The sequence below is a fragment of the Gigantopelta aegis genome, chromosome 2 (genome assembly GCF_016097555.1).
Source record: "Gigantopelta aegis isolate Gae_Host chromosome 2, Gae_host_genome, whole genome shotgun sequence".
Taxonomy (NCBI): domain Eukaryota; kingdom Metazoa; phylum Mollusca; class Gastropoda; order Neomphalida; family Peltospiridae; genus Gigantopelta; species Gigantopelta aegis.
In genome coordinates this window covers 32460736-32486897 of record NC_054700.1, presented here as the reverse complement: position 1 = coordinate 32486897, position 26162 = coordinate 32460736, and the positions used below count along the sequence as shown (strand labels likewise).

Genomic DNA, 26162 nt, shown 5'->3' with positions numbered 1-26162 from the left:
CGTTCCTGGCACGCTTTTACTCTTCCTCCATCTCCTCCTCTTCTTAGGTACGATCGCGTCACCGTACACCAAAGTCACGGAAGCCCGTGTCCCGGTGTACGAGACGCGATACTCAAGTAGCTTCCCGTAACTCAGTAAGAGTAAGGGGGGGGGGGGGGGGGGGGGGGGGGGGGTAATTCGAGAGTACATGGCGACACGTCTGTCCTCATCGCAAGTTAGCTTGGAAGTGTCGGTTAATGAGCATTCTTTTCAAAGAATGACTCGGTAGTCGAAAGCGTATCGTGTCAAGTCTCCAAGGAACAGCGATTCGGTGCCACAGGTTCGAGTCCCAGCAACTGTATGAGATAATTTATGAGGTCAGAAAGGATTTAATTATTCCTTGCGCGAGTGCGTTTATATATATTATATATGTATGTAATAGTCCGGGCAGGACGTAGCCCAGTAGTAAATCACTCGCTTGATGCGCGGTCAGTCTAGGATCGATCCCAGTCGGTGGGCCGATTGGGCGATTTCTTGTTCAAGCCAGTGGATCACGACTAGTAAAATGTAGCGGGTTTTCTCTCTGGGACTATGTCGAAATTACCAAATGTTTGACATGCAGTAGCCGATAATTAATACATCAATGTGCTCTAGTGGTTTCGTTAAACAAAACAAACTTTAACAAACGTTTTGTAATAGTCAACCCCGTCATACATACAATATATATATATATATATATATATATATATATATATATATATATATATATATATATATATCCATACATACATAGACACACACACACACACACGCACACACACATACACACAAACACACATACATACACACACACATACATACACACACACATATATACATTTATACATCAATACGTACATAGGTGTGTACACACACATACATAGGGTTGTACATAGAGACACACGCATGAAGACATGCACATACGTATATATATATATATAATTACACATGTATATTGGACATTCCGGTTTTACACACACACACACACACGCACACGCGCACACACACACTGCACACGCACACGCGCACGCACACACACACACACACACACGCGCGCAAAGGGTTGTACACACAGACGTACACATGAAGACATATGCACATACGTGTATATAATCACACATGTATATTGGACATTCCGATCGGGTCATTCCAGATTAGTGTCCATTCAGTGAGCCAATCAAATGTGTTAAAACATCACGTGGAAACATTTATAACACCAATTATTTCAAACGACACAGATAATGACAATAACAACCCTACTTATCTACTGATGCAACAGGACTTGACTGATAAACGTTTACACTCTCCATTATTATGGGTCCATTGAATCTGCTGTGCGTGTTAGCTGTCGCAATACGAGGCGGCGTGTTCTGCCAAACTGACCCACACCATTTGATTGATGAAGTAGTCAGTGCCGGACTCCAGTGCCACAAGACGCCGGGACTAGCCGTGGCCGTGGTTAAAGATGGACAAGTCGTCCTGTCCAAGGGATACGGGTTCGCCGATGTCGAAACGCAGACGCCTGTCACGGGAGAAACTCTGTTTGGAATCGCGTCCAACACAAAGGCGTTCACGACAACGCTGTTGGTGAAGTTGTTAAGCAGAAGAAGCGAGTAAGTCTTATCACGTTTAGGCCTACTTAGTGGGGTTCAGTTGTTCAGAGCATACAGTCAAATTAACCCTGGGTTAGTCTAATATTTTCCTCTTAATTATTTTTTGCACGAATACAAAATAAACTTTAGATTTGATCAGGTATGGGTGGATACCTTTGGTTGTTCTAAATCGAGTTTCAATATTATGTCTTCAGTTATTATTTGAACTGATTTAGTCGTTGATTTTTAAAATTTCTGTTAATCATTGCTTAAGCTAACGAACTAAATAATCGGCCCCCTTCTTTCTGCCAGAAAATAATTTGAGAATACGTATTAAAATCAAACTAGATCAAAAGTGCGCCGACTAGAAATCTTTCAAAATGGATACTGTATTTCGTGTACTTTGACAGGTTTTAAACAGCAGTTTTGTTATAAAACTATATCCATTAATTTCCAAGATTTTAGGGTACATAATTTGAACTTTGGATCCTCTGGCAGAAACCCTGCTTATTCCTCTATATAGGTGAATATACGTAATGACAATATGTGAAATTACTTAGTGAAAAGGCATTCATATTTCATAATTTACAACCTAAGTTTAATTGCTATTTTAAAGGACCCTCAGCTTTCAGGAATGGCGCCGGAAGCAGAAACTGAGTCTCGGATGCCAAGATTCCATCGTCTTTCGAAGTTGAGAAAATACTTTGTAACGTGGTTAATATGTGTACTATCAGGTTATTTTTGACATCCATTAGCCGATGATTAATAAATCAATGTGTTCTAGTGGTGTCGTTAAACAAAACAAACTTTGAACTGTATCATGTTATATTTACAATGTACTTGTTTAAAGTTATACTTACATGTTGACTACTAATTGTAACTGGTTTACCCAGTCAACCGGAGATAACATTATTACTGTTATCTGCAGGCTTTCGATAAATCGTGTCACCTGACTGCTATTAGTTGTGTAATGATCTTGGTGTTAGGCAATCTCGTATTATTGTGCAGGGTGTATATATAATTGTAGCATTAGAAGACTATTTACCGGCCTCGGTGGCGTCGTGGTTAAGCCATCGGACTACAGGCTGGTAGGTACAGGGTTCGCAGCCCGGTACCGGCTCCAACCCAGAGCGAGTTCATAAGGGTTCAATGGGTAGGTGGCCACTATACCCTCTTCTCTCTCACTAACCACTAACCAACTAACAACTAACCCACTGTCCTGGACAGACAACCCAGATAGCTTAGGTGTGTGATCAGGACAGCGTGCTTGAACCTTAATTGGATATAAGCACGAAAATAAGTTGAAATGAAATGAAGACTATTTAACCATAATATTATGCCTAGTCATCAGTTAGCCTTCTTTCTTTCTTTTATTCTTATATCACCAAGCTGTTTCACGCTCCCTTAACGAATTAGCCTACAGACCTGTGAAATAGAGAATACGACATGAGTGGCCGTTAGATCTATACCGTTCATCTTACAACTCGTTGTTTAAAAACGTGTCCAACGAGCGAAAGTGGGTTGTAAGATAAATGGTATCTACTGGACACGAATGTAATATTCTGTTTCTTACATATCTTCAGAAAACATTTTAAAAATAAATTTAAACGCCTTTTCCAACTAAAACTATGTACAGCCCCAGCGCTTGTAGTTATCTTGTACGTGACAGACAGGTCAATTTCAGGTTAACTTGTGTGTCACAGAGTCGATTTAAAAACAGAAAAGAGAGTAAATTTGCTTGAGCAGGGAGGGGTTTGGACCCTCCAAAACCCACCCACTGCACACGCGCCTGATGATTTAAGAGCTCACAGGGGGTGAGCAAATCCACTAGGCCTACATATACTGACTGGTCTCTCACTGATCAAAAGAAACGTTTGTTTTATTTAACGACGCCACTAGAGCATATTTACTTTTTTATCTTATCACCGGCTATTGGACGTCAAACATATGGTCATTCTGACACTGTTTTTTAAGAGGAAACCCACTGTCGTCACATAGGCTACTCTTTTACGACAGGCATCAAGGGATCTTTTATTTGCGATTCCCACAGGCAGGATAGCACAAACCATGGCCTTTGTTGAACCAGTTATGGATCACTGGTCGGTGCAAGTGGTTTACACCTATCCATTGAGCCTTGCGGAGCACTCACCCAGGGTTTGGAGTCGGTATCTGGATTAAAAATCCCATGCCTCGACTGGGATCCGAACCCAGTACCTACCAGCCTGTAGACCGATGGCCTAACCACGACGCCACCGAGGCCAGTCTCACTGATCAGGGCGAGACATAGCCCAGTGGTAAAACGCTCGCTTCATGCGCCGTCAGTTTGGGATCGATCCCTGTCAGTGGGCCCATTGGGTTATGTCTCGTTCCAGCCAGTGCACCAAACTGGTATATCAAAGGCCATGGTATATGCTACCCTGCTTGTGGGATGGTGCATATAAAAGATCCCTGGCTACTAATGAAAAATGAAAAAAAATGTAGTCGGTTTCCTCTCCGACTACATGATAGAATAACCAAATGTTTGACATTCAATAACCGATAACCGGCCTTGGTGGCGTCGTGGTTAGGCCATCGGTCTACAGGCTGGTAGGTACTGGGTTCGGATCCCAGTCGAGGCATGGGATTTTTAATCCAGATACCGACTCCAAACCCTGAGTGAGTGCTCCGCAAGGCTCAATGGATAGGTGTAAACCACATGCACCGACCAGTGATCCATAACTGGTTCAACAAAGGCCATGGTTTGTGCTATCCTGCCTGTGGGAAGCGCAAATAAAAGATCCCTTGCTGCTGATCGGAAAGAGTAGCCCATGTAGTGGCGACAGCGGGTTTCCTCTCAAAATCTGTGTGGTTCTTAACCATATGTCTGACGCCATATAACCGTAAAATAATGTGTTGAGTGCGTCGTTAAATAAAACATTTCTTTCTTTCAATAGCCGATGATTAGAAAATCAACGTGCTATAGTGGTGTTAAGCAAAACAAACTTTAACTCACTAATCAGTACTAACAGCGACTTGGGTGGAGGGTGGTTAGCTTTTAACTAGATTTTTAACTTGTGGGTGGGGGGTGGGGGCAATGTGTTACCTTCAGAGGATGGACGGCAGTGCACCTATAACCCCACCCCCAGTCCCGCCCGCTTCCAACACTAATGCAGTATCGTTTGTCTTGGAGCGATGGCCCATATATAGTTGATGTTTTGGAATCTTAACTGGATATGTAAGCTCACGCTTAATACTTGTAATAAAAGTTTTAAGGTTTAATATAATTTTTATAAATGTAGACTTAGTGAACCGGCCTCGGTGGCGTCGTGGCAGGCCATCGATCTACAGGCTGGTAGGTACTGGGTTCGGCTCCCAGTCGAGGCATGGGATTTTTAATCCAGATACCGACTCCAAACCCTGAGTGAGTGCTCCGCAAGGCTCAATGGGTAGGTGTAAACCACTTGCACCGACCAGTGATCCATAACTGGTTCAACAAAGGCCATGGTTTGTGCTATCCTGCCTGTGGGAAGGGCAAATAAAAGAGCCCTTGCTGCTAATCGGAAGAGTAGCCCATGTAATGGCGACAGCGGGTTTCCTCTCAAAATCTGTGGTCCTTAACCATATGTCTGACGCCATATAACCGTAAATAAAAATGTGTCGAGTGCGTCGTTAAATAAAACACTTCTTTCTTTCTTTGTACACTTAGTGCTTTGATAGGAGGATCAATCCCCTCTACTCGGTGGATCTATTCTCCGATCTCACGACGTCCCAACCAATGCTCCACGACTGGGCAACGTCCATTAGCCGATGATTAATGATCAGCCCAAAGATAGGTGCGTGGTGGTGGTGGTGGTGGTGGTGGGGGGGGGGGGGGGGTGTTAGTACAGACACATCGTGGCCCCGCCAAAAACCATGCCTGGTATGTATACATATTTTTGTATATCGACTTAGGTTCTTGGAGTTTCATCAGCTCGGGTGCCCTCAAGGACTAATATGAGGATATATCCTCACAGTAAACAGGATACGGTTAGAGTACATCCAAGGAGTGGCAGTCCTCTTTATGGTAGTCCTCTTTCTGGTAGTCCTCTTTGTGGCGCTCAAGTAACGCATCTCCTTGGGAGTGGCTGTCTTATTGACGATAGATAGATTCACGGAATTAACCAACATTTTGCCAAATAAAAACATTTTGTCGTTCAGATTCATATGATTTAAACTTGAAAAATAATGGACCGAATTTACGAAGCCAGTTTTTCTTAAACGCAGGTTTTTAAGTGCATTACTCCCGAGAGGTAGAGAGACCTTTAATCAGAATGTTTGGTAAGGAAGATTTGACAAGCCTACTTTATGTAAAAACGTGGTGCTGATTCCAAAACTAACAGTCTTATTGACCCTACTTAAGACAAAATTGCCATTTTGGCCATTTATTGGCTAAAATAGACCTCTATCACATTCCCATTGCGCATGTGCGCGAAGAGTACCGTCCCTTGCCGAATTGGACGGTATCGAGGCTATATACAAATTGGAGGGCATGATCGACAGTTTTCAAAATTGCGCCAAATTTTCCTCATCAAAATTGCGCACCACTTTCTCTTTGGCATTAACGACTCCATTCAAATTCCATAGCACCACCACCACCCCAACCCGCCTGTTACCGATTCAATCGGGCTGCTGGTGCTCCCTTGCACCTGCCAGTGCAGACGGTCCCTCCTTCCCCCACACCCCCTTTCCTGTCATGGACGGAGGAGCCGGCCAAGGCCGGCTCTTGTGCCCACGACAGGCGTGCGCTACAACAGCTTGCTCTGAATGTGCACGTAAAACCCTATGACCTGACCTGACCTGACAGTTGTCATGAGCGTCGTGTAGCTTCGTAGGAGCTGTGAATCTCTAGCGACTAACGTACATATTTCGTATAAGATGTCAAAATGGCTGCGAAAAACGGTCAACTAAAGTTTACATCGGAATGGTTTAAGACCAAAAGCAGTGAAATATTAACTTAGACGAAGTCTTTAGAGCCGCCTGTCAAGGGTATTTTAACAACACAAAATTAAAAGATTCTACTTTTAACAATTAGAATTATAGTTAAATACTCGAGGATTTCCAGTGGATTAATTCTCCACATGTATCAGTATTTAAAATTTAATAAAATTTATTTACGAAGTTTTAAAACATATATGAGCCGTCACACGCGAAAACCTACAACTTAGCATGACGTCAGAAACCGGATAAACGCGGCTCAAATTTTGATATCACATGTATGATGTAAACGCGGAAGTAAAAGTTGATATGCTGTTTGCGTTGTTTGCTTTGAAGAATTTAGAATATGACATCTTTTTCTTTACATGGAGATCAGTTTGAAGTAAACATATATCTGTATGTACAATAGTTTTTGGTTACTATTTTGAACATTGGTCGAGGTCGTCAGTGATACCATCAGCACGTTGATACACATTTACAAGTATAGGGAGAAGTCCTATATATCGATATGGTATGCAGGTATCACACTTTGTTTTTTATAACGTACATGATTATACATAACATAAAGTGCATCAACTTTTCCAGAGTGGTAGACCCATGCAACCCGATACGATCCTAATTTGATGTTTGGTCTAACTTATGAATAGTGTATATAACTTCAGGCCCGTAGCCAGCATGATTAGCGGGTGGGATCGAAATTTCATGTGTGTGTGTATATATATACTCTTCAAAAAAAGAAACGCAAAAGGGTACAAATGGGTTATAACTCCGATTTTATGTTTTCTACCGGTTCATGCTTTGTGAATATAAGGTCATTGCATGTCCCAAACACATTCCCACGGTTACATTCGATAAAACGCAGCTACTGTACAATAAAGTTCCAAAATGTGAATATTCGCAAAAACGCAGCCACGTGCAAACCATGTCACCACTGCACGTGCGTTGTCTGCACGTGCAACATGAACACCGACAGTATAAAAGTGCAGGGTGTTCGCTTGCCTGGCCTCTGTATCTGGCCGACAGTTGACAATCCAGGACATGCCACGTCTCAGTGAACCGCAGAGAAACAATGCCATCGGCCGACTAGACGCAGGCGAATCCAGAACGGCCGTTGCCAGGGCATTCCATGTGTCCCCAAGCACCATTTCCAGACTGTGGGACCGTTACCAGCAACATGGATCAACACGTGACCTCCCTAGATCCGGTCGACCACGGGTCACTACCCCCGGGCAGGACCGCTACATCCGGGTACGCCACCTTCGGGAACGATTGACTACTGCCACCTCCACAGCCGCAGCAATACCAGGTTTGCGCAGGATATCCGACCAGACCGTACGGAACCGCCTACGTGAGGTAGGAATTCGTGCCAGCCGTCCAGTTCGAGGTGTCATCTTAACACCACAACACCGTCGACTCCGACTGCAGTGGTGCCAGATTCATCGACAATGGCCTCAACTGCGATGGAGACAGGTGTGGTTCAGTGACGAGTCCCGATTTCTGCTCCGACGTCATGATGGAAGATGTCGCGTGTATAGGCGTCGTGGTGAACGTTATGCGGCAAACTGCGTGCAGGAAGTGGACAGATTCGGCGGGGGTAGTGTCATGGTGTGGGCAGCCATCTCACACACTGGCAGAACTGACCTGGTCCACGTGCAGGGCAACCTGAATGCACAGGGCTACATTGACCAGATCCTCCGGCCACACATCGTTCCAGTTATGGCCAATGCCAACGCAGTGTTCCAACATGACAACGCCAGGCCTCACACAGCACGTCTCACAACGGCTTTCCTACAGAACAACAACATTAATGTCCTTCCTTGGCCATCGATATCACAGGATTTGAACCCAATTGAGCATCTATGGGACGAGTTGGACCGACGCCTCCGACAGCGACAACCACAGCCCCAGACCCTGCCCGAGCTGGCAGCAGCCTTGCAGGCCGAGTGGGCCACCATCCCCCGGGACGTCATCCGTACTCTGGTTGCTTCAATGGGCAGGCGGTGCCAGGCAGTTGTCAACACACGCGGAGGCCACACCCGGTATTGACTCCAGATGACCTTGACCTTGGTGGTGTGTCCTATCACTTACTCACAATGGACTAGAGTGAATTGTGAACAATCCTGCAACATTTGGTAATTATCGGACTCACCATTCAATAATTAAATCAATTCTCCAAATGTTACGACAATGTGGTTTTGCGTTTCTTCTTTTGAAGAGTATATATATATATATATATATATATATATATATATATATATATATATATATATATATATATATACACACCCCTTGCCAAACAATGAGATGACGCCGGTTACTCGAGAATAATACACGAACTTTTGTTACGAAATATACGTTAAGAAGTTGCATGAAGTTGTGGTATGCATGTAAAATGGCCTGGTCACAGAGCCACGACAAGAAACCGTTTGTTTTCAGTCGTACCAATGTATTTATAATAAATGATACATGGCATACTTCTCACAATCCCACAAACAGGATAGCATACACGACGTCCTTTGATGGATTATTGGTTGGGACGGGAAATAATTAAACGGGCCCACTGAGGAGGATCGAACTTTCAGCAAATGGAACCTCAGACAGACGTTCTTGTTACGTTATCCTGATCATTTGGGGACAAGGACTTTTATATATAAAATTCGATTTTGTTTTTCATTTGAGCCGAACTCTTAATCCTGCGTGGGAGGATGGTCCGATCTCCCTGATCCCCCCTGGCTACGGGCCTGACATAGTACTTAATATTTTGCTTCAAACATTCAAACGAAGTACCTTATGACTGCGCATAATAGACCCTCATGAGTTTATAATAAAGTGACCATCCTGAGTTGTAGCTATATTATCAAGCTGTCGGCTAGTCTAATCTGTTATAAATAAAACTTACATCTTTCTTAGGTTAAATAATCTTGCTTCGAATTTAAATAGCTGTATATGCAATAGTTACATTTCTGACCATTCTCAGGTCGGTAGCAACCAAGAAGTCGGAGGGGGGGGGGGGGGGGGGGGGGGGGGGACTATAGCCCCACTTTTATAAACCCAGTTTTAAATATGGCTTTTGCCCCCCCCCCCCCCCCCACCAACTAGACTGTCCCTCCATTACAGATTGTGCCCTTCCCCTCCCCCAACTCCAGATATCGTTCCTACGGGCCTGATTCTAATGTTTTATATATCATAGCTCAACTTTCATACGTATCATTTAATTTTATTCCAAATACCGAACAAAATTTTAAATAACTTGGTGAAAAGAAATCCCGACAAGAATCCTGAATGTATTTATCTGTATAATGTTTTATAAATATTTAAATTATGTTAAATAAATATCTGCATACATACACGCGCGCACACATTAATATTATTTCAGTCCATATCCGATATTTATTACGTACGAATCCGAACCGATGGATTGTCGGGCGTTAACAACAAAATATTTTTAATTTCGTGATAAGCAATAATTCACAAATGTCTCCAATAAGTCTTGTTGGATGTCGACAGAATTTTCGGGTTCCCTTCTGATAGAATAATTAATCATGGAGATATTCACATTTCTATTGCGTGGCCTCTCATTGTCTATGACTTGTCCACAGGTCTATTTTTGCGAGATCTCGCGTGAGTTCGTGGTTTGCGTCCTCGAGTTACTCCTCAACGGGCACATGCGCAGTGGAATGTGAAAGAGGTCTATTGTCCAAAATCAGCTTATTATACGAACGGTCTAGTACTGTACCTAATAAGTTACTGGATATTTTACATTATTATTTTGTAGTCAATGTCTGGCCAAAGAATAACAATACCATCATTGTGGCCAACTTTTGGCCATATTTAGCCAATATTGGCCAAAAAGAGTTATTTTCCATAAGTATAAATCAAATTTATGAAGCCAAATACAGACAGAAAATACAAAATGGCATTTTATGATTTTTAAAATTCAGTTTTAAACCCAAATAATGTGCAAAGAGTACAGAGAAAAACGATTTGAAGTACATCACCAGGCACTACCATCATGCTTACCACCACTATTCTGTTGAATGGTATGAGACAACACATTTGGTATGTGACTGCTGGTAGAAAAACTGCATTAGCTAAAAATGTTTTAGCCATGATCTGTGGTTGTGTATCCAATCCTCTCTATGAATGAAAAGAAATGTGATTCTTTCTTAAAAGTAAGGATATACCTTGCCGACAACCTATATATTGACTATAGTCAAGCCACCTCCTTAGCTGAAGGATACTATACAAGCTTTGAGACTTTCCATTCTATGTTCTACTATCTGTCAGCGGTTGCGTACCTCTTAGATATGTCAGGAATAGCCTTTAATGCATTGCAATCAGCTATATACTAAAACAAAGCAAACTACTTCAGCTGCTATGTGCAGAGTTTTATATCTTAAAGTAAAGTTTGTTTTATTTAACGACGCCACTAGAGCACATTGATTTTTTTTATCTTATCATCGGCTATTGGACGTCAAACATATGGTCATTCTTACACTGTTTTTTAGAGGAAACCCGCTGTCGCCACATAGGCTACTCTTTCACGACAGGCAGCAAGGGATCTTTTATTTGTGCTTCCCACAGGCTGGATGGCACAAACCATGGCCTTTGTTGAACCAGTTATGGATCACTGGTCGGTGCAGTAGTTTACACCTACCCATTGAGCCTTGCGGAGCACTCACTCAGGGTTTGGAGTCGGTATCTGGACTGAAAATCCCATGCCTCGACTGGGATCCGAACCCAGTACCTACCAGCCTGTAGACCGATGGCCAAACCACGACGCCACCGAGATCGGTAGTTATATATCTTACTAATTTGTGCACAGCAGGCTTGTCTGTTCTAACAACACTGAGGTATTTTTAGTGCAGAAATGTTAACAATAGCTGGTAAAGAGCTGTACATATTCAGAATTCCATTTGTAATTATTTTAATACAATTTCGGTTTAACATTCCATTCATTTTGAGGAGAAATGTTTTGTCGTTGGCATGTTTTACTTAATTTGTGCTTACTTTTTGGGGAATATACTTATTTTGGACATCTTTATCGCTTCAGCTTTAATGCGATATAAAGCCATGCATGTGTGTTGAACAGATGGAATTGCTATTGCTATGAGTGGATGAAATATTTGGAATATTTAGCATCCATGATAACCTATGAACGTTTCTGTAATAACAGCAGTGCTGGCAAAATACATAATTAATGCAGTTTTGGGGCGAACTAAATTGATATGAATGGTATCTACGTCCTTCCATTAATAGGACTGTAAGAACAAAATGTGTGGATATTTGTCAGCTTTTGCTTGATGTAATTAATGACATTTTCTTTACTTCAAATAACTTGAGTCATTTAACCACTGTCAGCTTGTACTATCTCAGATAGTTTAACCTGGACGTCACCCATGTTGGCTTTGGTAAGTTCCTGTGGTCAAAACTAGTGTACAGGGAAGTTAAATACACCTTTTTTTCTGTTACAGTAATGGGGTGTTTGAGTAATCATTTTATGTTAAAGGCATAAAAGGCAATGTTAATTCACAAGGATTGACGCATTATGTCCTAAACAATTTAGATATGCCAAAACAATTGTTTATTAGCATTTATTAATACATGTAATTCGGTACCTTTTGTAATACAAGGAACTGTATTTTTGTTTCTTCAAGACCAGTGTCTTATCTATAAAACAGCTGTAATGGGATATGTAGAACGCAATGAAGCTGAGTATGTATTGTCACATGCAAAGAAAGAAAGAAATGTTTTATTTAACGACGCACTCAACACATTTTATTTACGGTTATATGGCGTCAGACATATGGTTAAGGAACACACAGATTTTGAGAGGAAACCCGCTGTCGCCACTACATGGGCTACTCTTTCCGATCAGCAGCAAGGGATCTTTTATTTGCGCTTCCCACAGGCAGGATAGCACAAACCATGGCCTTTGTTGAACCAGTTATGGATCACTGGTCGGTGCATGTGGTTTACACCTACCCATTGAGACTTGCGGATCACTCACTCAGGGTTTGGAGTCGGTATCTGGATTAAAAATCCCATGCCACGACTGGGATCCGAACCCAGTACCTACCAGTCTGTAGACCGATGGCCTAACCACAATGCCACCGAGGCCGGTTCTGTCACATGCAAATGCGGATGCTCACAAAACCAAAAGCAGGACAGAATGATGCTGATATTATAGCCATCCTCCAACATTCATCCTGGCAGCTAAACTTCAGTACGTGGACGGACTTTGTGATATCATTACAATAGAAAACTGTAGGTAGTCCTATTGTTTGCGATACATTGCCAGATGTTGATGATCTCACTGGATGTGACTAGATGACACTTTCTTCATTCTTCGGGAAAACAAAGGGTTAAGGACTTAGCAGTCTTGGAGAAAACACCATCTTTGTTGGTGGCAACCTTAAGACTGTTGTGGGAAAAAGATACGTGTTCACGTCTTGCTTTTGTGAACGAAACCAGGTTCAAATATCTTCCTCAGAAAGACATATCCACTTACCTAGTCAGACAAATCTCCACCATGCAATACAAAAGTAAAGTTTGTTTTATTTAACGACGCCACTAGGCACATTGATTTTTTTATCTTATCATCGGCTATTGGACGTCAAACGGGATACGGACATTTGCCCCCCAGTCCAAAAATGGATAGGTGGACATTTGCCCCCCAGTCGAAATTATGGCTAGGACATTTGCCCCCCCAGTAGAAATGTTGGCTAGGACATTTGCCCCCCAGTTGAACAACTTTATTTTCATTTTGAGCACATGTTGAAAAAGCACATTAGAAAGCACATGGGTATGGGTATGGGTTAGGGTTAGGGTTAGGGTAAATGTCCTAGCCAACATTTCTACTGGGGGCAAATGTCCTAGCCAACATTTCTACTGGCGGGGGCAAATGTCCTAGCCAACATTTCTACTGGGGGGGGGGGGGGACAAATGTCCTAGCCGTCATTTCGACTTGGGGGGGGGGGGGGGGCAAATGTCCACCTACCCATTTTTGGACTGGGGGGCAAATGTTTACACCTACCCATTGAGCCTTGCGGAGCACTCACTCAGTACCTACCAGCCTGTAGACCGATGGCCTAACCACGACGCCACCGAGGCCGGTTCCATGCAATACAGTGCACATTTTAACAAGTGCAATTATGTGGCACATTTAAGAATACTATTCATATTAAGTACAATATAATTAGTATTCCTATAGCAAATAAATAGTTTGGGCCACACAATGGCCAAATGTGTCCAAAAATTCGCCACATTGATGATATTGTTATTGTTTGACGAGATCTAGACCACAAAATAGTACTACAAAATATTTAGAGACTTAGTAGACATACGAGATGATTATGATGATGGTTGTTGTGGTGGTGGTGGTGATGATGATGATGATGATGATATGGTAACACCAGGCGTAGGAATGTGCCAAAAACGGGGGGGGGGGGGGGCACACACACACACACACACATATATAAATACATGTATAAATATATTTTAAAAACATCGCTGCTCTCACAAAGTGTGGGGGGAGCCAGTGTTAATCATACAATAAATATCTGATTTTGGTCATGTTGGGCTGAAGACTGCTATTTTTGGAATCAGCATCACGTTTATATGTAGGCTCGTCAAACCTTACCTAAAATTCTGATTAAAGCCACGTACCTCTTAGACTATAATACACGTGTGTAAGACATACACCGCAGGCACGGTGGAAGCAAGTAGACACGCAGACCCGTTTCAGTTTAAGTTAAAGGCTCAGTCTACTACCATATAGTTAAATATAGTTAACAACTACGATAAATTACCATGCCTTTAATTACCATTAGTTTTCCCCCACATTTTGTCCAGACACAAATCGTAAAAAAAAAAAAAACAATCAACAAAAAACAAAAAAAAAACCCACACCAAAAACAAAAAAAAACCCACCCCACAGTAATTCCACTTACTAGATTGTAACCATGTCAACGGCTTGTATCGGCTTCACCGAGATAACACAGGATAAATAACAGAAAGAAGAAGGAAATTGTTTATTTAACGACACACTCAACACATTTTATTTTCGGTTATATGGCGTCAGACATATGGTTAAGGACCACACATATATTGAGAAAGGAAACCCGCTGTCGCCACTTCATGGGCTACTCTTTTCGATTAGCAGCAAGGGATCTTTTATATGCACCATCCCACAGATAGGGTAGTACATACTACAGTCTTTGATATACCAGTCGTGGTGCACTGGGTCTCCACGAGTACTTGGGCACGGGTCGAGTCTAGCAACACTCGAGTTCGGTCATCGGGAATAGAGTACCCGTACAACGTAAAATATAATGATCAACTATAATGGACAATGTACCGTTAGGACAATGATTTCAGCAGTAAATAATCAACGATATAAGTTACACAATTTTATATGACCATGCGCTATTTTCTCTTTTCAAACTGGCCGTCCGTCATAACATTGAACATATCTACCGGTCTATAAATGCAACATAATGACATGATTTGGCATCTATGTTCAGCGATGGAATTAAGATGCATAATGCTATTTTCTTTGTCTCATCATCATCTAGTGTACGTGTCGGGTATTCGATCCGGGTCGAATTTGACCCTCGAGTTCTCGAGTCCAATATATTTTGGACTTGTGGAGGCCCTAGTGGTGCACTGACTGGAACGAGAAACAGCCCAATGGGCCCACCGAATAACATGTAAAGTCTTCGCCGGTAGCCATATTGTGTGGGTTCTTTGTGTGTGCGTGTTGTTGTTGTTTTTGTTGTTGTTTTAATGGAGTAATCTCCAAGAGGGATGGAAGAATATGGAAACCACTGAAGTATGTGACGTAATTGATCTAGTTACATAAATGTTACAACTTTTATAACCAGCTGCTTTTGACATAAATACTGTTTACATGACATAAGGCATAATTTTTATGACGTTTTTAGATTGTCATATCCTTCCACCCTTCTTCCGTAAAAACCAATGGCGGCCGACTTGAATTTACATACTATTTGGCCTATGCGATCTAAGCGAAGTCAATATTGATAACATGATTACAATCTAGTTTAAGTGAAATCGGTGTCGGTGTCATTTTTTTTCTGCCCCACAATTTGTGTCTGGACAATAATCGGTGTAAAATCTAGATAATTACGCTGTTAACAATGTGGTTCGGACTTCAGTTAACTTGCATTATGCTTTATTTTGGGGTCTGTTTATGTTACCGATTCGGGATAAATGTATTTTCAGTTACAGTAGTGTACAAACAGAGCTAAGGACTATTAACCATGACAGTTACGTGTCAACAAATGTATGTATAGTGTATAGTAATAAATATGCGTCTTCTACCCACGAAACAGAGACCTCTGTAGAACAATGCTGTTGCCAGGACGCCATATCGACTCAGCCTTGTGCAGTGATATCTTTTTGACCACGATTGCCGTTTTGTCGTTTAGATTCATACGCTTTCGTGGTTCTCGGTCGCAACGTCAACGCTATGGGTGGACCCGTGTGTCATTCACCCGAGAGCTGAAACCTATATCGGTTCTACCTTGCTGTAAACCACGTGTCATGTTGGACAGAACAGTAACAACCTACAATACAATTTGCGACTTTTGTTATTCATTTAACAATATTCTTGTAAACGAAACAAGGAAAACCTACATTGTGCATACTATTTTCATCAACGCGTGAAGCAATATCCTTGTTGATGACCAAACATTTCGAAAGCTTAACATGAGCTCGGTGTAATACATTTATAACAAGCTAAAACTGTGTAATAACAAGCGCAGGACATGCATGGACGCCAGTATCAATATAGAGCCATATACGGCACTGTGTTAATAATATATATATATATATATATATATATATATATATATATGTTTTAGTACTGAAAGCGGACCATTTGCTTCGCCGTAGCCAGTTTGAGGGGGAGTCGTTTAGGCTTATGGTGAGGCACGAAATGCCTCACACGAGTTGCTCAGGGGGTCCGGGGACATACTGAAAAAACAATTACCGGTAGGGGGAACAGGAGGACAGGAGAGGGTGTGTGATCGAGATCGAGGACGCAAAGCAAAGTTTCTAGGAGATTCGGGGGTTTCATCTCCAGTAAAAAAATTAAAACTAGTCTTGAAATGCAATTTCCTGCATTCTGCAAGTAAAATTAATCTCTGCCTTAAGATTTACTACCAATATTTTTTATTCAGAATTATTGGGAGACTAGAGCACCTCACCCCCCCCCCCCCCCCCCCCACACACACACACACACTGCACCGTGGCTGGACCGGCTTTCTAAAACTCGGCCTGCTATTTAAAATGGTTTATTAATTTCAGCCTGAAGATCAGCACCAATGTGTACCGAGTGCTGGGCAGTGGCTTCAAGTTCAACAACACTCTGCGGTCTATTTACGCCACCTTGGAGGACCTAGCAGCGCACAGACTGGGGATACCGAGAAATAACTACATCAGACTCGACACCAGTCTAACCAGAAGAAATCTGGAAAGGTAATTTACAATGGTTTCGTCTTTGTCTTTTCCTGTTTCTAGCGCTCGCCTGAGGTGCTTGCGTCGCTGGATCGAACCACCTCGGTGGATCCATTCAACTAACTGGGTTTTTCTCGTTCCAACCAGTGCACCACAACTGGCCAAAGGCCGTGGTATGTGCTTTCCTGTCTGTGGGAAAGTGCGTATAAAAGATCCCTTGTTCATAATGGAAAAATGTAGTGGGTTTCCTCAGACTGTCCATTGAAATCCAATAATCGATTAATAAATCAATGTGCTCTAGTGGTGTCGCTAAACAGAACTTTAACTTCTTTTGGTTTATTTTGTTCACATATTCGAAATGGTCAGGTCCGACATTTTCCAATTCGCATTTCTGCACAAGACTAAGAGAAAGGGGTGTTTTGACAATATGAGTACTGCTCCTGAAACTAGTTTCAGTGACTTTAAAATTCCTTTCATCTTTTTATTTTCCCCCTCCAGACGAGTCAAGTATCTGAAGTCTGTAGGTGGATTTCGAGACAGTTTCTACTACAGTGACCTCATGTACGGTCTGCTTGCCAACATCATTGAACGAATTGGTGGGGCCGATTGGGAGAGCTTGACACAGACCGAGATCTTTGATCCTCTACACATGACGTCATCGAATTTTAGCACTCGCTTTAATTTCAACTCCGCGACTAATGCCGCAACGCCTTACGTGGTTGAACATGGGGTTTTGGTGAAAGCATCCACTGATTTTATCAAGTAAGTCTCTCTCGATCCCCATTTTGTTCATGATCTGCATTAGATTAGGCCCGACAAAGCTTCAGTTTCAATCTTTGGTGTGTTAAATAATAAAAATAATAAATTAGCTAATAATTATAAAAAGATAACTTATTATTTTTCTTTTTTTGTTAGTTATGAGACTTGGTCTTTCTTTTGTCCACTTTACTTCACCACACTTCCCACGTACCCGCTGATCTCTGTATGTTAAAGAATTCTTGTCACACGTGTTAAATATATACTACTCAAAAGAATTTAAGTGTCAAAAATGTATAATCAAATAAGTTTCAGAGTGTATTAGATTGATGATGTAAACTACACAATTTTGTTTATTTATTGTTCCATATTTACAAAAAAAATAAAAATAAACGTCACTGTATACAAGAAAGTCACATGACATGCTGTCAAAGTTGAAGGTTGTCAAACATGGATTTTACACATTAGAATATTCGTTTAATAGTGTGTGAATCCACCCCTGGCGCGAATACACTCGACACATCGTTGCCTCATGCTGTTGATCAGACATCTGAAGAACTCTTGGGGAATGGCCTGCCACTCTGCCATAAGAAGTTGACCCAGATCATGAAGGTTGGCCGGAGGGGCATGGTTATCCCGAACTCTCCTGCCTAATTCGTCCCAGGTTATCTCTATTGGGGCCAAGTCAGGCGAATATGCTGGCCAATCCATCCTGGCGATACCTTGTTGTCTGAGAAAGTCCGTTACCACCCTGGCGCTGTCATCCTGCAGAACTGCCCTGCCGCCAATCTGCTGAAGGCCTGGGAGAACCAACGGCCGGATAATCTCATTCAGATAGCGGATTCCATTCAGATTGCCATCCACCACATAGAGGGGGGTCCTGTGGTGGATAGAGATGCCGCCCCACACCATGACGCTGCCACCACCGAACCGGTGACGTTGTCTAATGTTAACGTCAGCGAAGCGCTCCCCAGGACGTCTGTAGACACGAACCCGACCGTCGTTGAACTGGAGACTAAAACTGGACTCATCAGTGAACATCACTCGACCCCACTGAACACGTTGCCACCGCAGATGAAGCGTGCACCAGTGACGTCTGGCCGTTCTGTGACGTGGTAGGAGTGGTGGTCGAACAGCCTGGCGACGGCAGCGTAGATTATTGGCTCTCAGACGATTGCCTATGGTTTGATCAGACACTCGAGTTCCAGTCGCAGTCCGCAGATTGTCACGTAATCGGCGTGCAGTGGTTGTGCGTTGACGTAGAGCCATATTGGTGATGTAGCGGTCCTCTCTATTTGTAGTGCTTCGGGGTCTTCCCGAACGTGGACGATTTCGAACAGAATTCGTTGCTTGGTACCGTTGCCACAGTCGGCCAACTACACCCTGACTGACACCAAGTCTCAGAGCAACATTTCTTTGCGTATTGCCATCCTGAAGCCAAGCAATAGCCCTTCCTCGATCTTCGATAGTCAGTTGGAAGTCGTACCATTGTCGAATTTGGAGTGTGCACCGTACACGAACGCAAGCTCCAATTATACGGAAATTCAGCATTGGGAACATGGAATACACGTGCAAAGCGTGCAAATGAAGCGCTTTGTGAAAAAGCAAGTTATGGGCACTTAGCAGACCTTTCGCTTTTGCCCTAATTTACGTGCAAATGTAAGCATGTTTTCGCCATTAGAACTAGTCGACAGTGTCAATGACAGTGGATTTTAATTCATTTATGGGTTGCTTAGACCCACTTTCGTCAAAATGGAACAATACCATGCGCGACATTATGGTCTAGCTAATATAATTGACATTCAGAAAATAATGTCGAAAATATCGTCCGACCCTTAAATTCTTTTGAGTAGTATATAATCCTCTTGTAATACATCAAATTTGTGTGGTGTTCAGAGCCGGTTTAAGGATCCACGGAACCTGTAGTACAAATAACAGTGGGTTCCCCCTTCCCAAGATATATATATATATTGCAACCCCCTCGGGGAGAGGGGGGAAATAAATGTAGGCCTACACATCACCGCGGGGGCCGTAGCACGTGCTACTAGGATAAACCGGCTCTGGTGTGTGGGTGGTTTGTTTTTTGTGGGGGGGTTTTGTGTGTTTCTTTTCTTATATAAAAATGCATTGGTGGTGCATGTCTAAATTTCGAAGATGCGGGGGTATATAGTTCAATTCTGTTAATAACTGTGCACTGCTTGGTGTATCAGAAGTTATGATGGTATTTAGCATCTTGAATCATTAGTTATACATTTTAGAGACACTGGGCGATAATAGTCCTGGGCCAACTGCTCGGTGTATCAGAAGCTACCATGGTATTTAGCATATTGAATCATTAGTTATACATTTTAGACACTGGGCGACGATAGATATGGGCCAACTGCTCGGTGTATCAGAAGCTACCATGGTATTTAGCATATTGAATCATTAGTTATACATTTTAGACACTGGGCGATGATAGGTGCTTCTGGGGCGATCTTGTCCAATGCTAATGACATGGCCAAGTGGCTTCTGTTCCATCTAGCGGACGGCAAGAACGAGGACGGGCTTCAGGTGGTGGACAAGAGTGCACTGGCAGACACGTACAAGGCGAGGAACACCATCGGGTCAACCGGCGCCATCAACAAGTACTTCCATCGGCCAGCCGTCCCCGTTACCACGAGCAACGATGGGTATGCGCTTGGCTGGAAAACGGGCTATTACAGAGGTCAGTTAATGTATTTCTTGAGAAGCAGGTTGTAGCTCAGTGGCAGAGTACTTTCAAGGCTTTAGATCGCACATAAGTCGAGGCAATAAACGCCGTGTCCAAAATACGTATGTCCAACATAAAAAAGCCCAAATTAAATACAAAAATGCTGACTTTAAAACATTTCACCTCAGAACCACTGATATATTAAATCTGTAATTATATTAAAATAGGCCTACCTTGAAATGCATTTCTAAATATCTACAACTCTTTATCATATATTAAAGGTCCACACTCATGGCACATTATTAATACAAAGTATATAAAACAAATACATAAACATTACAGTATTAAAAAAAAAAAAAAAAAAATACCATCCCAGTTATTAATAAAGTGACTTTTTGTAAAACGCTTGGGGGAAAAACCCCACTGCTGTCGATTTGACCCGCATCAGACCTGTGACGTAGCATCCGGTCTTCTGTTAGTAGGTCAACGTGCCGACAGCAGAGAATATAACACATTTTTATTGATATGACATTGTGTCAATTTCATTGCTGTTGCAATATGTCAGGGATTGTCTCAGATGACGGTTTACCCCTATCCCTCTCCAAAACAAAATATTTGTAGACATTTCTAAGTAACTTTTGAGCAAAACTGTCAAGAACCATTCTAAGTGTGTAATCTATTATATCGGTGTTAAAGGTGCTATGTATTAGAGGTGCTATCTCCAAGTTGCATAATGACAGCTATTGCAAACAAAAAATAAATAAATAAATTATATACCCATAAATGATTAAAAAAAAAGAAAAAAAGGTTTATCTTCTGGTAGAAAATACATGCTTATTGGAGAATATTTATCATAAACAGACGCTGATATAGAACTATGATTAGCACCTTTAAGTGGTTGCACGATTATGTAAATTTCTAATGTACTTATATTGAATTTATATTCACTAAATATGCTGATCATAATTAATAGTTTCTGCAGCAATTCAAAATACTCAGTTAACTTGCAGTTTTAAATAAAAAGTTTGTTATAGTCCATTCCAATAAAGTACACAAATCACCTGTTAACAGGTCAGATCAGAACGCATTTAAAACAAGCAGAATAAATAACATTATTTTATTTATTAATATCACATAAAATAGGGATGTGAATTTAAGTTTTAGACAGATCGGTACGATGCAATTCAGGTATGAACACATACAAATAATAATACGATTTATCTTGCTACGTATACCCATTACTACAGGTGTTGTTCATTGTTTATTAATATTTCAAAGAGGCGCGATTATTTCATAACACTTTCTGTGGTGTCCTAATTACTGGGGAAATGCTGTCATTGTTTAAAAGGTGACCACTGGCAGAAAGTAGAGGTATGATCGCATACCGGTGTAGACAATATGGGCAAGATCGCGCGCCTGTATAGACAGAGCTAATTACAACATGACCCGTTTTTTTGTTCTTGAATTTGCATTCTTTGCATCCGAAGGCGCGCGTGTGTGTGTGTCTATAATATATATATATATATACAAATTTGTGTGTGTGTGTGTGTGTGTGTGTGTGTGTGTGTGTTTGTGTGTATATATACATTTAATTATGAAATACAAGCCCCATATTTTTTTGTTCTAGGCTTGGTACCCTCCAATGGCGTAGACAGGATTTTATATTGGGATGGGGGGAGGGGGGGGGGGACGGGAACAACCCACACTATGTACAAATTTATATACATGTGTATGATTTTATACAACTTTAATAGTTTAAAAAAAAGAAGTTTGATGGGGGTGGGGGTAGGGGCATGTTCCCGTGGGCCCCCTCTCTACGCCAATGCAGGGGCGGCGCATGGCCGAAACACTTTTCAAAGAGGCACTTTTGTGGGTTATATTTTTGTATCTGTGAAAATATCCTTCTCAATTGAATTTGAAAGAAGAGTCTGGCAACCTCGAGTCCCTACCACTATATTTTACACTGCTCTAGTACCCTCCCCGACTCTTCCCCCTCACCCTTTTGAGCTCTAGTTTAGCTCGTGCTCGTCGTGTTTTTTTGTTTGCTGTATCATGCGCAATCGTAGAATATGTGCCGGTGGGGATACAGGCTTGGAACAGATATGTTACCAAAAAAAGGTGTCATATTTATCGACCACCTTAAATATTTGTCGTAATCCTCAGGGATGAAGTGATCACTGCAGATCCTATCCCATCGTGATAGTCATTTCCATTACGCACGGGTTCTGTTTAAGAACCACTTCCATGCAAACATATTGATTGTCGGTTTGTTTTAAAGTTCGGAAAAACTGCTGCTTCGATACATCCAAACACTAAACAATGGTTCACCATATTTTACATTTGAAAACTATCTCCAAAAGAATATTCCATCCATACAATTCAATTCAACAGAATAAAATTTTCGCGTTTTAAAAATACACGTGTTCCACCTTCCCAGTGAAGTGTCTGAAAGGCTGCGAATCACCTTTCATATTAGGCCGGTTAGCGCATCACGGTGTCACGTGACTTAGATCTTGGATTTGACAGGCATTTTGGCAAGGGATGGGGGGAAACGCGACTTTTTATTGCGAATATATTAAAAACGGGTAAATTTATTTTATTAATACTTCATATATATTGTAAAAGGTACACACGTAAATGCCAAACAATAGTGAATTACGTTTTTGATAAACGTGGACCTTTAATAAAAATATTACTGCGCTAAGATAAAAAAAAAAAAAAGAGAAAAAAAAAGAGAGAAAAAGATGTCGAATGCTCAAAAGACAAAAAACCTATAGTTCTATTATCTAAATTAGTGATTATATGAAGTCCAGACTATGTTTCATTGGTGTCAGAGGAATATGAAAGGTCAGGGCACCGCAATATACAGAGTATGCCTAATTAACGAGTAGCTGTTAGGGTGTATAATTACCAAGGTTGGTGAAGGAGTATTTATAGAAACCCTAGTACAAACAAAATATCAGCTGATGGATCAAAACAAATTGGCTTTGTACCAAACTTTATCGCATTTCTTTTAGGCAGCAGCGTGCACGGGGAGGGTGAGGGTGAGGGTTTTCGACTACAGGTACACCCAAACAACAATAGCGATGGTGCTATTGGTTATGTTGTATAATAAATACTAAAAGAGTACAACATAACCATAGCACCATCGGCATTGTTGTCTGGGGGTTCGGAGGGACTAAACCCTCCCGTTAAAATCCCTACATACCCGCATGTTAGGCAATTTCTTTTCCTAGTACAAGATATTTTCAATCCATTGTGCTTTACATTTTAGGCCTACCAATGGTTCAGCACACTGGAAGCACATTTGGCTACCGCAGCATAGTGACGCTGATACCGAGTCAGAAACTTGGAGTATTCATCGTCATGACGGGAAGCGACCCAAACTACTTCTTCCGGAATAGTCTTCAGGACTATATTGCCGACGTGTACATGGGCGAGACGCCGTGGTTGAACAAGACGACGATCTGCACGTTTCCCAGCCCCTGGCACTCGTCCCGCAGACGATCAGTTTCTAGAAGACGTGTCGGACGATTGCGGAATGTGCACGCTTCTCTCCAGGCATATGTCGGAACTTACCGGAACGAGGCTTACGGAAACATCATCGTGACCTGTTGCACCATTACAAATAAACTGCACGCCGTGTACGGTTACGGTCGATGGAATCTGGTTGAAGATAGAGTTGACGACTTTGATGGTAGCTGGACACGCGGGCCGCCAAACATTGATGTCAAATTTAAGTTTATGCGTTCTGGCGGCGCGATAAATGCTCTCAACATTCCGACGTTTTACCCAAAATATCCGCCGGTGTTTTTTCGCATTGAAAATGGTAATAACATAATTGGTTAAAATTATGTGTAAAACTTCAATCTGTAGTAAAATATATACCACACAATAGTGTTGTTGTTGTTGTTTTGGGGGGGGGGGGGGGGGGGGGGTGGTGCGTGTTCTTCATTGTTTGTGTCGTCATTTTGTTCATCAACACATTCCTTAAAAAAAACCACCCACCACTTCCTGAACTTGCAAATGCAAGTTAACGACAGTTTGTAGTCAATAACGCTAGTTGAGAGGTACTCTAATTCTTTACGGGTTTTTGTCCCTCCCGACTTTTTTATTTGCTTAACCTCATCAAACTTGCATTAAACTTACATCATAAAGGCATTGTCCACAGTTTGTAACTAGTGTAAGGCGTTTCCGACTAACACAGATTGTTTTTTGTCGAGTAAAACAACACATAAGGGACCTAAATATATTTTCTTTACTACTTCTGCGACCCCAAAGTCATGCTCAGACTTCCGGTCCTGTTCTCATCAAGAAGTCTGCTGTCCATCGAAGGGACGTCGCCGATCGCACATTTTTGTTAGAATACCAGTGTCTGTACATCCAATGTGCTTGTCTGCCATTTGTAACAATTACTTTTCATTTATACGTTTTTGTATATATGTATTTCGTACGTACGAAATTATTGAGAGGTAAAATCCGATTTAGCTTACAAACATTACAACAAACACTTTGTTTATACAGACTGATATTTTAAACAAGATATGTAAACTGTAATTTTAGTCATAAAAAGGCTCCGTTAGTCGGAAACGCCTTACAATTGAAAGAAAACACTGGTTAGTTCCTTCAGGAACAGGTGGGTTATGGGGGCAGTTTTGTGTGTACTAATCTATATAAATGTAGATTTAAAAAAAAAAAAACTATGGTTTGTGCCCCATCTCCAGTAGACAATTCTCACCCACATCACCATTCCAGATATTTCTCGTACGGATATGGCAACTAGAATGGAAAGTGATCTTTGGCTCAGCCAGGATTTTATATTGGTAATGTTACAGAGCGACAGGGAAATATATAACGTGGTGGGGGTGGGGAGAGAGGCATGGTCCCTTCGGACTACGTCAGTGAAATAATGAAATATATTATCTAATACATATATTTTGTTTAATGACACTTCGGCAGTCTGTGTCCAGTATATATAATTGCTTTAACACGGGTCTAAATCGTGATAAAAGAAACCCAACGTACCTACGTAGGCACCTCTTACCGATTAGACCAAGATAGCTGGTACCAGTCTTTAAACTATACCAATCAGTCGGGGCCTGATTTAGCACAGTTGGTAGTAGTCACCTGATGAGCTAGGCTCGTGGGATCTTCTCGGTGAATCCATTATTGCCCCATGACTGGTATATCAAAAGTCATGGTAAAGTAAAGCTTTTGTTTTATTTAACGACGCCACTAGAGCACATTGATTTTATTTTCTTATCATCGGCTATCGGACGTCAAACATATGGTCATTCTGACACGTTTTAAGAGGAAACCCGCTGTTGCCACATAGGCAGCAAAGGATCTTTTATTTGCGCTTCCCACAGGCAGGATAGCACAAACCATGGCCTTTGTTGAAGCGGTTATGGATCACTGGTCGGTGCCAGTTGTTTACACCTACCCATTGAGCCTTGGAGTCGGTATCTGAATTAAAAATCCCATGCCTCGACTGGGATCCAAACCCAGTACCTACCAGCCTGTAGACCGATGGCCTAACCACGACCGGTAAAGCTATGGCAAGTACTGTCCTGTCTCGTCAGAATTACAAAGTGTTGGATATCCAATAGGCAATGACTAATTAATCATAAGAGAGAGAGAGAGAGAGAGAGAGAGAGAGAGAGAGAGAG

At 41.8% G+C, this 26162-nt stretch overlaps 1 protein-coding gene across 1 annotated transcript; it reads left to right on the top strand.

Moving 5' to 3' along the window:
* The first annotated feature begins 1265 nt into the window (after window positions 1-1265).
* LOC121383926 (protein flp-like) lies at window positions 1266-24385 on the top strand. Its single transcript, XM_041514027.1, has 5 exons — window positions 1266-1631; window positions 16896-17066; window positions 17544-17807; window positions 20246-20508; window positions 23768-24385. Exons 1-5 carry the CDS (start codon window positions 1333-1335, stop codon window positions 24340-24342), a joined length of 1572 nt encoding a protein of 523 aa, XP_041369961.1. The 5' UTR covers window positions 1266-1332; the 3' UTR covers window positions 24343-24385.
* The last annotated feature ends 1777 nt before the right edge of the window (window positions 24386-26162 follow it).

What these genes read in the sequence shown, in the direction of transcription:
- LOC121383926 (XM_041514027.1), top strand. Translation starts at nt 1,333, where the DNA reads ATGGGTCCATTGAATCTGCTGTGCGTGTTAGCTGTCGCAATACGAGGC. An exon ending in TTGTTAAGCAGAAGAAGCGA is followed by an intron (nt 1,632 to 16,895) that starts GTAAGTCTTATC and finishes TATTAATTTCAG; the next exon opens with CCTGAAGATCAGCACCAATG. An exon ending in GAAAACGGGCTATTACAGAG is followed by an intron (nt 20,509 to 23,767) that starts GTCAGTTAATGT and finishes TTTACATTTTAG; the next exon opens with GCCTACCAATGGTTCAGCAC.